Consider the following 14,535-nt stretch of genomic DNA (forward strand, 5'->3'; position numbering starts at 1 on the left):
ACGTCTACCGCACCCTGACCAGCCATTGTTAACAGCATTTGTTCCAGGACGTGCAACAGAGGAATGACGTCGTTCATCCCATAGTCCTGCCGACTCACGAATAGCGTGGCCTCCTCAAAGGGCCTGAGCAAGCGGCAGGTGTCACGCATGAGCTGCCAATGGCTGACATCTAAGTTACACAGGGGAGTACCTTTATCCGCTTGTAACATCAGGAAATCGGTGATGGCCTTTCGCTGCTCGTAAAGGCGGTCTAACATGTGTAGGGTTGAATTCCACCTTGTTGCAACGTCGCAGATCAGGCGATGCTGTGGAATTCCGTTCTGCCGCTGCAGCTCAATGAGGGTGTTCTTTGCGGTGTAGGAATGGCTGAAATGCATGCACAGTTTACGTGACATTTTAAGGATGTCTTGCAGTGGGATGGTGGATTTTAGGAACCGCTTGACAACCAGATTGAACACGTGAGCCATGCATGGCGCATGGCACAACCTTCCTTGACGCAGAGCAGACACCATGTTCTTTCCGTTGTCAGTCAACATGGTTCCGATTTTTAGTTTGCGCGGAGACAGCCATCTGTCGATTTCTCTGTTCATTACACTCAGCAGTTCCTCCCCTGTGTGACTACGTTCGCCAAGGCATACCAGGTGCAGCACAGCGTGACACCGTTGCGCCCTGCACATGTGATATGCCGGTCGGGTAATGGGACTTGGCACGGGGGTGGCGGCTGAGGACACGGCGGAAAAAGAGGTGGTAGAGGCGGACATGCTTGCTGGACCAAGGACGTGCAAACGTGGAGGCAAAAGCGTCGTGACCTGTCCAAGTTGCTGGTGCGGCTGTGCCGGCACCACGTTCACCCAGTGGGCCGTAAATGACATGTACTGTCCCTGACCGTAGTTACAGCTCCACACGTCGGCGCTGCCGTGCACTTTGGCAGAGACCGACATGCTCAAAGACTGGCCCACCATCTCTTCTACATGTGAATGCAGGGCTGGCACTGCCTTTTGGGCAAAGAAATGACGGCTTGGCACTCTCCACCGCGGCGCGGCACAAGCCATCATTTCTCGGAAAGGTGCTGAGTCCACCAGTTGGAAAGGGAGGGACTGCAGCACCAGCAACTTGGACAGGAGGACGTTCAGCTTTTGCACCGTCGGGTGCGTGCTCGCAAACTGTTGTCTCTTGGATACGGATTCCAAGAAAGACTGTTGACGGAATCCGAGAAGAGGAGTAGCAGGAGAAGGAGCATCTGAACGAGCGGAAGATGCCAATGAGCGACAACTCCCCTCAGCAGAGGTGTTGGAGCCTTGACTGGCTGATAGAGGGCGATTGACGACGTCGGGTGACGGAGCAAGTAACGGAGCGGGTGATGGAGCGGGGGCTGGGGCAGGCAGAACCGCCGTATGTTTATCACGGTTTTCCCAGGCCACCGAATGGTGACGCTGCATATGCTGACGCAACGCTGTAGTCCCAACATGGGCCCCCTGGCCACGCTTGCATTTCTGGCCACATAGTCGACATACGGCTACATTTACTTCCTCGGGCGGCTTGAGGAAAAATTGCCACACCACCGAGTAGGAAACTTTGCCCCCGCTACTCTTCACTGGCTGACTGCTACTTCCTCCGTGCGCACCGGCACCACTACTGGCCGTGGTGGTAGGCTGCAGTGGAGCTGGTGCTCTACTCCGTGGACGTTTGGCTCCACTGACACTGATGCGACCCTGCTGCTGTCTCCTGGGCAACCCACCGACTGTTTTGCTCGCTGCCAAGCTGCCACCCTCTTCTCCTGATGATGCGGAAGAAATTGCCTGATGACGACGAGGCTGCCAAGTGCGATCAACCTCCTCATCATCAAGTAGGGTCTCCGCCTCACTACTAGCCCCCTCGGCTGCGTCTGGGTCAGGAGACAGACCTGTCTCTAGACCGGCTACCGAGCCACTCTCCTCGCCAGTACTTGTTCGCTTGGCTGCTGAAAAGGCCGATGTCTCCCCCCGTTCCTGACCGCCCTCTGTTAGCTCTTCCTCACTGTACAGTGGGGCTGAGCCCACAGCATGCGATACTTCGCTTGGTGAGGGAACAGCAAAGGACAGGGGCAGGTAGAGGACACGTGATTTCAGTGGGCTTGGTCCCGGGCCATGCCAACTAACGGTTGTGTCTGACGTACCCACCGACCGTTGGCTGTAGGTGTCAGAGGTGACCTGGGAAGAGGAAGACGACCGAGCCAACCAATCAATGACGGCAGGGTTGTCGGTGGAGACACGACCGCTGGATGACACCGGGAGCACTGGCCTCTGGCTGCGAATACTGCTGCCTCGACCCCTTCCTCTGCTGCCACGTCTGCTCGCTCCTAAAACATTGCCTCCTCTGCCACTCCTCTGCATGTTGTCTGACATACTATTTAATTCAACGATTAGGTGTCCCTGAGTAACAATTCTCTGGCACTCAGTAACAATTCTGTCTGTCCCTGAGTATGAATTCTGTGGCCCTGAGTAACAATTCTGTGTCTGTGCGAGTAACAATTCTGTGTCTGTGCGAGTAACAATTCTGTGTCTGTGCAAGTAACAATTTTGTGTCTGTGCGAGTAACAATTCTCTGGCACTCAGTAACAATTCTGTCTGTCCCTGAGTAACAATTCTCTGGCACTCAGTAACAATTCTGTCTGTCCCTGAGTAACAATTCTCTGGCACTCAGTAACAATTCTGTCTGTCCCTGAGTAACAATTCTCTGGCACTCAGTAACAATTCTTTCTGTCCCTGAGTATGAATTCTGTGGCCCTGAGTAACAATTCTGTCTCTGTGCGAGTAACAATTCTGTGTCTGTGCAAGTAACAATTTTGTGTCTGTGAGAGTAACAATTCTCTGGCACTCAGTAACAATTCTGTCTGTCCCTGAGTAACAATTCTCTGGCACTCAGTAACAATTCTGTCTTCCCTGAGTAACAATTCTCTGGCACTCAGTAACAATTCTGTCTGTCCCTGAGTATGAATTCTGTGGCCCTGAGTAACAATTCTGTCTCTGTGCGAGTAACAATTCTGTGTCTGTGCAAGTAACAATTTTGTGTCTGTGAGAGTAACAATTCTCTGGCACTCAGTAACAATTCTGTCTGTCCCTGAGTAACAATTCTCTGGCACTCAGTAACAATTCTGTCTGTCCCTGAGTATGAATTCTGTGGCCCTGAGTAACAATTGTGTGTCTGTGCAAGTAACAATTCTGTGTCTGTGCAAGTAACAATTTTGTGTCTGTGAGAGTAACAATTCTCTGGCACTCAGTAACAATTCTGTCTGTCCCTGAGTAACAATTCTCTGGCACTCAGTAACAATTCTGTCTGTCCCTGAGTAACAATTCTGTCTGTCCCTGAGTATGAATTCTGTGGCCCTGAGTAAGAATTCTCTGGCACTCAGTAACAATTCTGTCTGTCCCTGAGTATGAATTCTGTGGCCCTGAGTAACAATTGTGTGTCTGTGCAAGTAACAATTCTGTGTCTGTGCAAGTAACAATTTTGTGTCTGTGAGAGTAACAATTCTCTGGCACTCAGTAACAATTCTGTCTGTCCCTGAGTAACAATTCTCTGGCACTCAGTAACAATTCTGTCTGTCCCTGAGTATGAATTCTGTGGCCCTGAGTAAGAATTCTCTGGCACTCAGTAACAATTCTGTCTGTCCCTGAGTATGAATTCTGTGGCCCTGAGTAACAATTGTGTGTCTGTGCAAGTAACAATTCTGTGTCTGTGCAAGTAACAATTTTGTGTCTGTGAGAGTAACAATTCTCTGGCACTCAGTAACAATTCTGTCTGTCCCTGAGTAACAATTCTCTGGCACTCAGTAACAATTCTGTCTGTCCCTGAGTATGAATTCTGTGGCCCTGAGTAAGAATTCTCTGGCACTCAGTAACAATTCTGTCTGTCCCTGAGTATGAATTCTGTGGCCCTGAGTAACAATTGTGTGTCTGTGCAAGTAACAATTCTGTGTCTGTGCAAGTAACAATTTTGTGTCTGTGAGAGTAACAATTCTCTGGCACTCAGTAACAATTCTGTCTGTCCCTGAGTAACAATTCTCTGGCACTCAGTAACAATTCTGTCTGTCCCTGAGTATGAATTCTGTGGCCCTGAGTAACAATTCTGTCTCTGTGCGAGTAACAATTCTGTGTCTGTGCAAGTAACAATTTTGTGTCTGTGAGAGTAACAATTCTCTGGCACTCAGTAACAATTCTGTCTGTCCCTGAGTAAGAATTCTCTGGCACTCAGTAACAATTCTGTCTGTCCCTGAGTAACAATTCTCTGGCACTCAGTAACAATTCTGTCTGTCCCTGAGTAACAATTCTGTCTGTCCCTGAGTATGAATTCTGTGGCCCTGAGTAAGAATTCTCTGGCACTCAGTAACAATTCTGTCTGTCCCTGAGTATGAATTCTGTGGCCCTGAGTAACAATTGTGTGTCTGTGCAAGTAACAATTCTGTGTCTGTGCAAGTAACAATTTTGTGTCTGTGAGAGTAACAATTCTCTGGCACTCAGTAACAATTCTGTCTGTCCCTGAGTAACAATTCTCTGGCACTCAGTAACAATTCTGTCTGTCCCTGAGTAACAATTCTCTGGCACTCAGTAACAATTCTGTCTGTCCCTGAGTAACAATTCTCTGGCACTCAGTAACAATTCTGTCTGTCCCTGAGTAACAATTCTGTCTGTCCCTGAGAATGAATTCTGTGGCCCTGAGTAAGAATTCTCTGGCACTCAGTAACAATTCTGTCTGTCCCTGAGTAAGAATTCTCTGGCACTCAGTAACAATTCTGTCTGTCCCTGAGTATGAATTCTGTGGCCCTGAGTAACAATTGTGTGTCTGTGCAAGTAACAATTCTGTGTCTGTGCAAGTAACAATTTTGTGTCTGTGAGAGTAACAATTCTCTGGCACTCAGTAACAATTCTGTCTGTCCCTGAGTAACAATTCTCTGGCACTCAGTAACAATTCTGTCTGTCCCTGAGTAACAATTCTGTCTGTCCCTGAGTATGAATTCTGTGGCCCTGAGTAAGAATTCTCTGGCACTCAGTAACAATTCTGTCTGTCCCTGAGTATGAATTCTGTGGCCCTGAGTAACAATTGTGTGTCTGTGCAAGTAACAATTCTGTGTCTGTGCAAGTAACAATTTTGTGTCTGTGAGAGTAACAATTCTCTGGCACTCAGTAACAATTCTGTCTGTCCCTGAGTAACAATTCTCTGGCACTCAGTAACAATTCTGTCTGTCCCTGAGTATGAATTCTGTGGCCCTGAGTAACAATTCTGTCTCTGTGCGAGTAACAATTCTGTGTCTGTGCAAGTAACAATTTTGTGTCTGTGAGAGTAACAATTCTCTGGCACTCAGTAACAATTCTGTCTGTCCCTGAGTAAGAATTCTCTGGCACTCAGTAACAATTCTGTCTGTCCCTGAGTAACAATTCTCTGGCACTCAGTAACAATTCTGTCTGTCCCTGAGTAACAATTCTGTCTGTCCCTGAGTATGAATTCTGTGGCCCTGAGTAAGAATTCTCTGGCACTCAGTAACAATTCTGTCTGTCCCTGAGTATGAATTCAGTGGCCCTGAGTAACTATTGTGTGTCTGTGCAAGTAACAATTCTGTGTCTGTGCAAGTAACAATTTTGTGTCTGTGAGAGTAACAATTCTCTGGCACTCAGTAACAATTCTGTCTGTCCCTGAGTAACAATTCTCTGGCACTCAGTAACAATTCTGTCTGTCCCTGAGTAACAATTCTCTGGCACTCAGTAACAATTCTGTCTGTCCCTGAGTAACAATTCTCTGGCACTCAGTAACAATTCTGTCTGTCCCTGAGTAACAATTCTGTCTGTCCCTGAGAATGAATTCTGTGGCCCTGAGTAAGAATTCTCTGGCACTCAGTAACAATTCTGTCTGTCCCTGAGTAACAATTCTCTGGCACTCAGTAACAATTCTGTCTGTCCCTGAGTAAAAATTCTGTGGCCCTAATAACGTTTCTGTGGCCCTAAGTAACAATTCTCTGGCACTGAGTAACAATTCTGTCTGTCCCTGAGTATGAATTCTGTGGCCCTAACTAGCGTTTCTTTGTCCCTAAATAACGATTCTGTGGCCCTCATTAACAAGTCTGTGTCCCTGAGTAATGGTTCTCTGTCCCTAAGTAACTTCTCTCTGTCCCCAATTCTCGTTTCTGTGGCCCTAACTCTGTCCCTGTCCCTAGTACAGAGCGGTCTGCCTCTGTTCAATGACTGCAGGCAAATGAAGATTTCCAAAATGGCCGCTATATATACCTCGACCATTACACAGTGCTGGCTGGCTGGCTGCTGATTGGCTGATGCGATCACATGTCGTTGAGGAATGCATTATGGGGCAGCGCGCCTTGTCTGCGCGCCTTCCCCGACATCCCCGCTCCGTCGCCGCACATGTCAGCCGCCATTTTCGGAAAAATTTCGATTCGCGCGTCCGAATTAGGCTGTTTTTCGGATTCGGCACGAATCGAAATTTTTCCGATATTCGACTCGAATTCCACTTCGGATACTTCGATTCGCTCATCTCTAGTAGTGAGCTGTGTGACAGCTAGGCCCGACGAAGCGGACTCCTCTGCAAAGATATACTAGGGGAACACAAAGGCAACCCCTACAGCCCCTCAGGAACACAAAATTCTATGAAATACACAGATTCAGCAATATCAGTCTCTGCCTTTCTGCTCATCGCTGAGATATACACAGTCTATCCAGGAATAATTATCCCCCCCTCTTTCGCAAGTTTTGGGGGTCCCAACCCGATCCCACTGAAAATGTCTGCTTAATACTTTGATCCTTGACGCACGGAGGTGAGATTACGCAATTATAACACAGAGAGTAACCGCCAACATGGGGAAATCTGACAAGAAATCTACTACCCCTCGTTCCAGATCCCCTCGCCGTCTGAATGGCCCTGCCAATCGCAGTATCCCGGAATTATTCCGGTCTCAGACTCCAGAGCACGCGGAAGCTTCTTCCCATGTATCTCCCCCTCATTCGCCTCGTACAGAGACTCCTTTACAGTACGTGGCTCAGGCCGCAGCTTCCTCTATTAGACACTCTGAAACCTCACCTCTCACCATAGGGGACTTGAAAGCGGTCGCATCAGATATTAAAGGGACTCTCTCTGCGGCAATTGCTGAGTTACATATTGATTTACAGGCAGTGGCTAACAGGCTTGACGCAGTGGAGGATAAAGTAATCGCACAAGACCTAACCATTCATGATATGTGCAAACAGGTTGACACGCACACTATGCATTTGAGGGAGCTTGATCGTCACATCGAAGACCTGGATAACAGGGGAAGACGACATAATTTAAGGGTGCGGGGTGTCCCTGAGGCAATCGAATCTGCCCAACTTTCCCAGGCGCTTTTAACCATCTTTAATGATATTTTGGAAAGACCGCCTGAATCCCCAATTGAAATCGAACGTCTACATAGGGCTTTGCGTCCTAAAGGCAGAGACGCTGATCCACCGAGAGATATAATTTGCTGTATGGTAGACTTCAGACTTAAAGAAGAAATACTACGTAGAGCTCGGGATAAACACCACTTGCGATATCATGAAACAGAAATTAAATTATTCCAGGATCTATCCCACCTCACCTTGCAACGTAGGAAAGACTTACGCCCATTACTAGATCTACTTCGCTCCAGGGGAATAGCATATCGCTGGAAGTTTCCGTTTGGCCTATCAGCAACACACCTGGGGAGATCAGCTCTCATGAGATTCCCGGAAGACCTTACATTATTCTGTGAAACTCTGAATATCCCTTTACTGGACATTCCCAATTGGTCAAGTGCAACTCTTCCCTCATCACGGTCAATTGAAGACCCCATGGAGACGCAATTCTCTAGACACCCTAGAAGAGAAAGACGAAGCAGATCCCCTCACGCCTCAACCTCCCCTGTACGACGGCGGCTCATCACTGGAGATAGTTTACCAGCATCACCTGCACATCGCAAGGCACGTCACGAATGAGTCTCCTCAGTTTTTTCCATCCATCTGTGTAGCATCATTCTCCCAATCGGAGGCCTCTTTATACAAGACCCAAATGTGTTTCATATTTTTCTTGTAGTACAAGGTTCCATTCCACAGTCTATCGAAAACCACCTATGCTCCCGGGGAGTGGACACTGGGGTATGTTTATTGTATCAAATCAGCATATTGCTTCTGTATACTATTTACCAGTTATATATAATTGTATATGTTAAATATACCTGCTGAAGTTATTCTCACTCTTGGCCCCAGGGGAATATATGTGACTCTGCTAAGGGAGATGCGGGTGGTACCCCTGTTGAATTGGGAACCTACGCACCTGGTCAGGAAAGGCCTAATGTATTAACTTATTAGCTCTAACGGAAACTGAAATGTAGACCTGTTTGGGATCTAGAGATGCTGGCCTATCCACTTTTCTGGATCTACGCCTGACTCTCTGAATCTCAACATCTTATGCGTTAGATGCACTTAGATAAGACATCCATATATTCCTGCTTTTTATGTCAAAACACCAAAGTTGTGTAAAACCTACTGATCCTATTTGGAGGACACGTATTTTATATTCCTTGAGACACTCTGGAGATAGCTGTTATAATCTTTCTTACTATCTCTAAAGTGACCCTATGGTATTGCTCGTGCATGATCGTAGTATACTTGGCTGTACAACTTGCCCCTAATGAATCCCAGAGTATGCTACTGCTACACGGTCTCACAGGATTCATTCTCAGTTTAGCATGCTTTCCTTCATACCCCTCATTCAGCCTGGATACATGTGTATGGCTATCTGTGTTAAGCAGACACTATGTTAATACCCCAATCCTGCAACCTCCTCACTCTCCCTACAATATTTTTCTCCTACATAGTAACCCGAACTCCTTCACATGCATCGTAGTATCTGGTATAGTACATACCTTCTACTCACTCATGGATTAGGTGGTGTTTCAGCCATGAGATATGGGACCTCCATATTTGATGTTCACATTTATGGTTCATCTCGCTGTTGTGTTAAGTTTTGACCTATACAGTTATTCGATTTGATCCATGCTCACGTATGGCCACGGATTATGAATGCCTTCTCCTTGATGGCCTGCCATGGTCTAATAGGCGTTGGGGAGTCCAGCATTCCTTAGTAGTGACCTACTGTACAGCATAAGATCACTCGGTTGGGACCAATATTTACCTTGTTTATGGAAAACGGTTCAACAGAATGAATGGCCTAAGGCCTACATCCCGGAATATTCCTATGTTATGTTATTGCTGTTGCCCTGCATTGTTTCGCATAAAGATGGTATTCTTACTCGGAACTGATACAGTTTATGAAGACCATCTTACGATGGCACCATTGTTTGCTATGCATGATCGAAGTCATTTATAGGAATTGTCTACTTATTTCCTACATTCTGTTTAACTTGTGATCGTATAGTATCTTTGAGGTATGAGCATGCTATATTCCATTGAATAACACAGTCTTAGTGTCCATTCACATCAACATTTTATACATTCAATCTAATAGGACCTTTCCTTTAGCACATACCTCTTTCATATCGGTTCTCGTGCATTTACTCTTGTGAGCCTTACTATCTACCCTCTTGCTCATCCACAATATTTGTACTCATCCAGCTTTATACATACTATTTTACACCTACCTCCCTTTCCAAATAAGAATAGATTACCTCTCGGTATAAATTAGCTACTTCCCACATATCTCTGTGTGTCAAGGACACCTTATGTTGGAACTAATTCCTTTGTATACCTCTCGTTTGAGAGAATAAGACCTCTTTACGATTTTACTGTACACTCACAATGCGGCTGTCTCTGGGTTCGACACATCTCCACATGTAATTTCGTATTCCTGTATACAATTTTACATACAACCATTTCATAAGAGCTTCAATAGGAGATAGAGTAGCTGGTCTATCTCTTCTCTGGAGTTTAGTTTGTTCTGGAAGTTGAAGGAATATATATTAATACATATATATGGGTTTCTATGAGACACGCCCGACACTTCTTTTCTTCTTTGTCACACTCTTTAATTCTTCCTCCATACAATTACTATCTCTATTTCTACCTCTAGACGACCCTGTCGTCCCCCCCCCCCCTTTTTTTTTTTTTTCTCCCCGCCACTCATTTGTTGTACTTATAGACTTTGCACAGGTTTTTCTAGTATACAATATCATGGCTATCAACCACACATCTACATGTTCAGCCCGCACGCTCTCAGTGGCCTCTCTTAACGCCAAGGGCTTAAATATACCTGAGAAACGCTCACAACTTCTAACATACATGAAAAACCTTCGAGCAGATGTGCTATTTATCCAAGAAACACACTTCCGTACGGATCACATACCTAGATTTTCAAATGCTAATTACCCAACGGCTTATCATGCAGTCAACGCAGAGGTGAAAGCAAAAGGTGTTTCCATCTTACTTGCCAAACAGCTCCCATTTAAAGTTACTGAGTCTCTCGAGGACCCTGAGGGGAGGTTCCTCTTTCTCAAAGGTTCCCTTTTTAATAAGCCACTTACTTTTGCCAACATTTACAGCCCCAATACTGCACAAGTATGCTTTTTTCGTAAAATCTCCAAATTACTTGCTACGTTTCAATCAGGTATTTTGATTCTGGGAGGTGATTTTAATGTAGCTTTGAATCCGCTGGAAGACACTTCAACTGGTTTTTCCTCTAAACCATTCAAAGCACTTAAACAGATTAAACTTGAACTTCATGACCTTCTCCTTCATGATACCTGGCGCACCCTTCACCCTACGGACAAAGACTACACCTTTTATTCCGCACCACACAAACGCCATTCCAGAATAGACAATTTTTTCCTCTCACAAAAGGACTTACATATACTGAAATCGGCCTCGATCGAGCCAATGATTCTATCTGACCATCACCCAATTATGATGACTTTACAATTCCCGGACATACCAGCCGCACCCAAAACATGGAGATTGGATCCCTTTCTTCTTACAGACTCATCCGTCACCCTCCAGATCCGTGATTCTTTGACCAACTACTTTAAATTAAACGCATCTCCAGATACGACCCCCCTCGTACAGTGGGAGGCGCACAAATGTGTAATGCGTGGCCTTCTCATGTCCATATCCGCTTCACGAAAACGCCTAGCTCAAGCATCTTTTACCGCCTTATTGCAAAAAGTCCGTGTACTGGAACGCACGCATAAACGCTCTAGAGCCTTGGAATCTGCAACAGAACTAGTTCAGGCGTGAAAACAACTCCAAGATGTCGTTGAAAAAAAAACCAAACGTAATTTTACTCTACAACAGAAACTTTTCTATGAACATGGAAACAAGAGTGGCAAATTTCTAGCCAGGGCCTTGCAATCTAGAAGGGCAGCTCAGCAAATCTATCAGCTCACTTCCAAGCAGGGTCGCTTACTGAAAACATCACCGATTATTGCAGCTGAATTTGAGCAATACTATTCCTCTCTCTACAATTTGCCCATACCATCTAAACCGACAGGAGACACCAGGCCTCGTGAGACTATTATTCAGACCTTCCTGACCAGATACATGGCAAACCCTATTTCTAGAACAAAAGCGCAAGACTTAGATGGCGCCTTGACCCTGACGGAGCTACAACAAGCCATTGCACAATTGAAACCTGGTAAAGGTCCAGGTCCTGACGGGTTTATCACTTCGTACTATAAGTCCTTTAGTGACATCTTAGCACAACCATTTCTACGGGCCTTCAATACTTTAGATACACCAGGGCAGTCCATGCGCCATCTCTCTGAGGCTCATATTACGGTCATACCAAAAGAGAATAAAGACCAAACCTCTCCAGCGAACTACCGTCCGATCTCTCTATTAAACGTTGATCTAAAGATCTTTGCCAAAATCCTGGCCAATCGTCTATTACGCATCATAGATCCCATCGTATCAACAGACCAGGTGGGCTTTGTACCAGGGAGGGAGGCTAGAGACAACACAATAAGGGCCATAAATATTCATCATTGGTTAACTCAAAAACAACAATCTGGCTTCTTTCTATCTTTAGATGCAGAGAAGGCATTTGATAGACTGGCGTGGGATTACATGGAGGCAGTTCTGATTGGACTTGGATTGCCTCCGCGTTTCCTGGCGTTTATCATGTCTCTATATACCACTCCCACAGCTAAAGTGCGAGTTAATGGTCTCCTTTCGAACTCCTTTTCGATAGGTAATGGGACTAGACAAGGATGTCCTTTATCCCCCCTCTTATTTATTCTGACACTGGAACCTTTGTTGAATTGCATCAAACAGAATGATAACATCAAGGGGATTCTGATAAAAGGCAAAATTCATAAAATAGCAGCCTTTGCTGATGACATATTACTTTTCCTAACAGACCCACATATCACTTTACCTAATCTGCTACAAGAATTCAAATTGTTCCAGTATCTGGCTAACTTCAAAATTAACTTCTCTAAATCTCAAGCCCTTAATGTCTCCTTGACCCAAGATGTGTTTAGACAAGCGAAATCGAATTTTCCTTTTACCTGGCAGTCGAAGGCGATCACGTACCTGGGTATCCAATTACCAACTCACCTAACGGAACTTTACGATAAAAACTTCTTACCCCTCTTGTGTAATATCTCCACAGACCTTCAAACTTGGAATAAACCTTGGTTCTCTTGGTTTGGTAGAGCTGCCATTCTCAAGATGAACGTGCTTCCTAGAATATTGTATCTACTGCAAACAATACCAATTAAACTACCATCTTCTTTCTTCGCATCTTATAAAACACTCTGTACCTCCTTTCTTTGGTTTAATAAACGCCCAAGAATTAGCTTTGCCCAACTCACCATGCCCAAAAACGGTGGAGGTATTGGATTGCCTGATATTGCCCGATACTACAGGGCTTGTCACCTAGCAAGGGTAGTAGATTGGACCACGACCCACAATCGTAAAGTTTGGGTTGGTTTGGAGGCAGATTTCTCAACGATACCACTTGCCCCTTCCCCTTGGCTGGAAAAATCTCACATTCCTTCGGAGTTTCGGGAACACCCTCTTATAGGTCCTACCTTAAGCTGTTGCCATCAGTTGTTCCGGAAAAAAGAACTCTCTTCCCCTCCGGGTCCTTTAACTCCGATCAAAATGAATCCAGACTTTCTGCCGGGTATGTCCCGGGCCTTCCTAGCCGGAGATAATTGTCCAGACAACCTGACGGTACGTCACCTTTTCAAAGATAAGAAGTTCTTATCTAGAGAGGACATTATGAAGACATGGCCATCCCTAATATTTACGCCATGGATGTTTAGACAACTTCATCACTTTATACGAAGCTCCCCACATATGCAAGATTATTCAAGGCCACTTACTCCGTATGAGAAACTTTGCTTTACGGACGTCCCCCAGAGACATGTTATATCCAAGCTCTATTCCTATCTGGATACCGCCAATATGTCTCAACCTCGAAAGGCATGTGAGGCTTGGTCGCTCGACCTACAACTGCCATTGTCACCGGAAGATTGGGATCACATCTATGACCATATGCATACAGGTTCCATTTGTGTCTCTACACAAGAAAACAACTATAAATTATATTCTAGATGGTACAGAGTTCCATCCTTGCTTCATAGATTTGATCCTGATGTTTCGGATTTGTGCTGGAGATGTCAACGGGCAAAGGGTACACTCCTACATATATGGTGGGACTGTCCACTGCTGCTGCCCTTTTGGAGAAAAGTGCGAGACTTAGTTTCACAAGTAACCACGCATAATCTAGACTTCACCCCTGCACAATTTTTACTCCACCACTCCTCACTTCCTTTTCGGACTTATCGTAAGTCTCTTGCCTTACACATGATAAACGCAGCAAAACAGTGTATCCCTGTTCACTGGCGATCAAAACAGGTTCCCACTGTGCGGGAGTGGTTTCTTAGGGTCATCAGGATTGCGGAGATGGAGGAGCTGATTTCAGTGGCAAAAGAACACCCCGAGAGATTCAGGAAGACTTGGGCGTGTTGGAAACATTTTCAAACCACCAGTATTTATCGTCTTTATATGAATGAATGAGACGAGATCCAAAACACAAACACCTTTTGAGTTCTCACCTCTAGAATTGCTCCACAGACTGTGTCTACCCGGACTATATCTTACATAAAGGTATAATCTAAGTTACCATAAATAATGCTCCATGATATGATTGGTTGACAGCCACTATTCATTATTTGATCCGCTCCACCCCCCCCCCCCTTTTTTTTTTTTTTTTTATCCCCTTCCTTCTATAATGTTACTCTTCCCACCTCTTTTCACCTGATGTGCCTTTCTCTCTTCTTTTCCTTTCTCCTTTCCTTTCCTACTTTTCTTCACACCTTTTTCTTCTACAAGTAACTACATCTTCTATGAGGGACAGAGTGCCCTTTCACATATAGGTATGATTGTCTTTCACAATAAGAACCCTATATTCCCCGGCTACGGACACAGAAGAACTGTACGCCTTCAGAGGACACATTGTACTACGCTTCATAGTCCCATTATTTGAGTAATCCCTACTCATAAGAGCAGCATCCACTATAATTCTCCAGACTACCTA

At 45.3% G+C, this 14,535-nt stretch overlaps 1 protein-coding gene across 1 annotated transcript in view; it reads right to left on the bottom strand.

Annotated features, from left to right (window-relative positions):
• Positions 1 to 13,089: 13,089 nt before the first annotated feature.
• LOC149427728 (junctional adhesion molecule A-like) overlaps positions 13,090 to 14,535 on the bottom strand; it is a 46,695-nt gene continuing 45,249 nt past the window's right edge. The window contains exon 4 of the mRNA XM_089667727.1: positions 13,090 to 13,175. Within this exon, the coding sequence (XP_089523853.1) occupies positions 13,090 to 13,175 (86 nt within the window). The remainder of the gene's footprint in view (positions 13,176 to 14,535) is intronic.

Source organism: Staurois parvus, unplaced genomic scaffold (genome assembly GCF_062004578.1).
Source record: "Staurois parvus isolate SC_StPar_1 unplaced genomic scaffold, SC_StPar_1.0 ptg003538l, whole genome shotgun sequence".
Lineage (NCBI taxonomy): Eukaryota > Metazoa > Chordata > Amphibia > Anura > Ranidae > Staurois > Staurois parvus.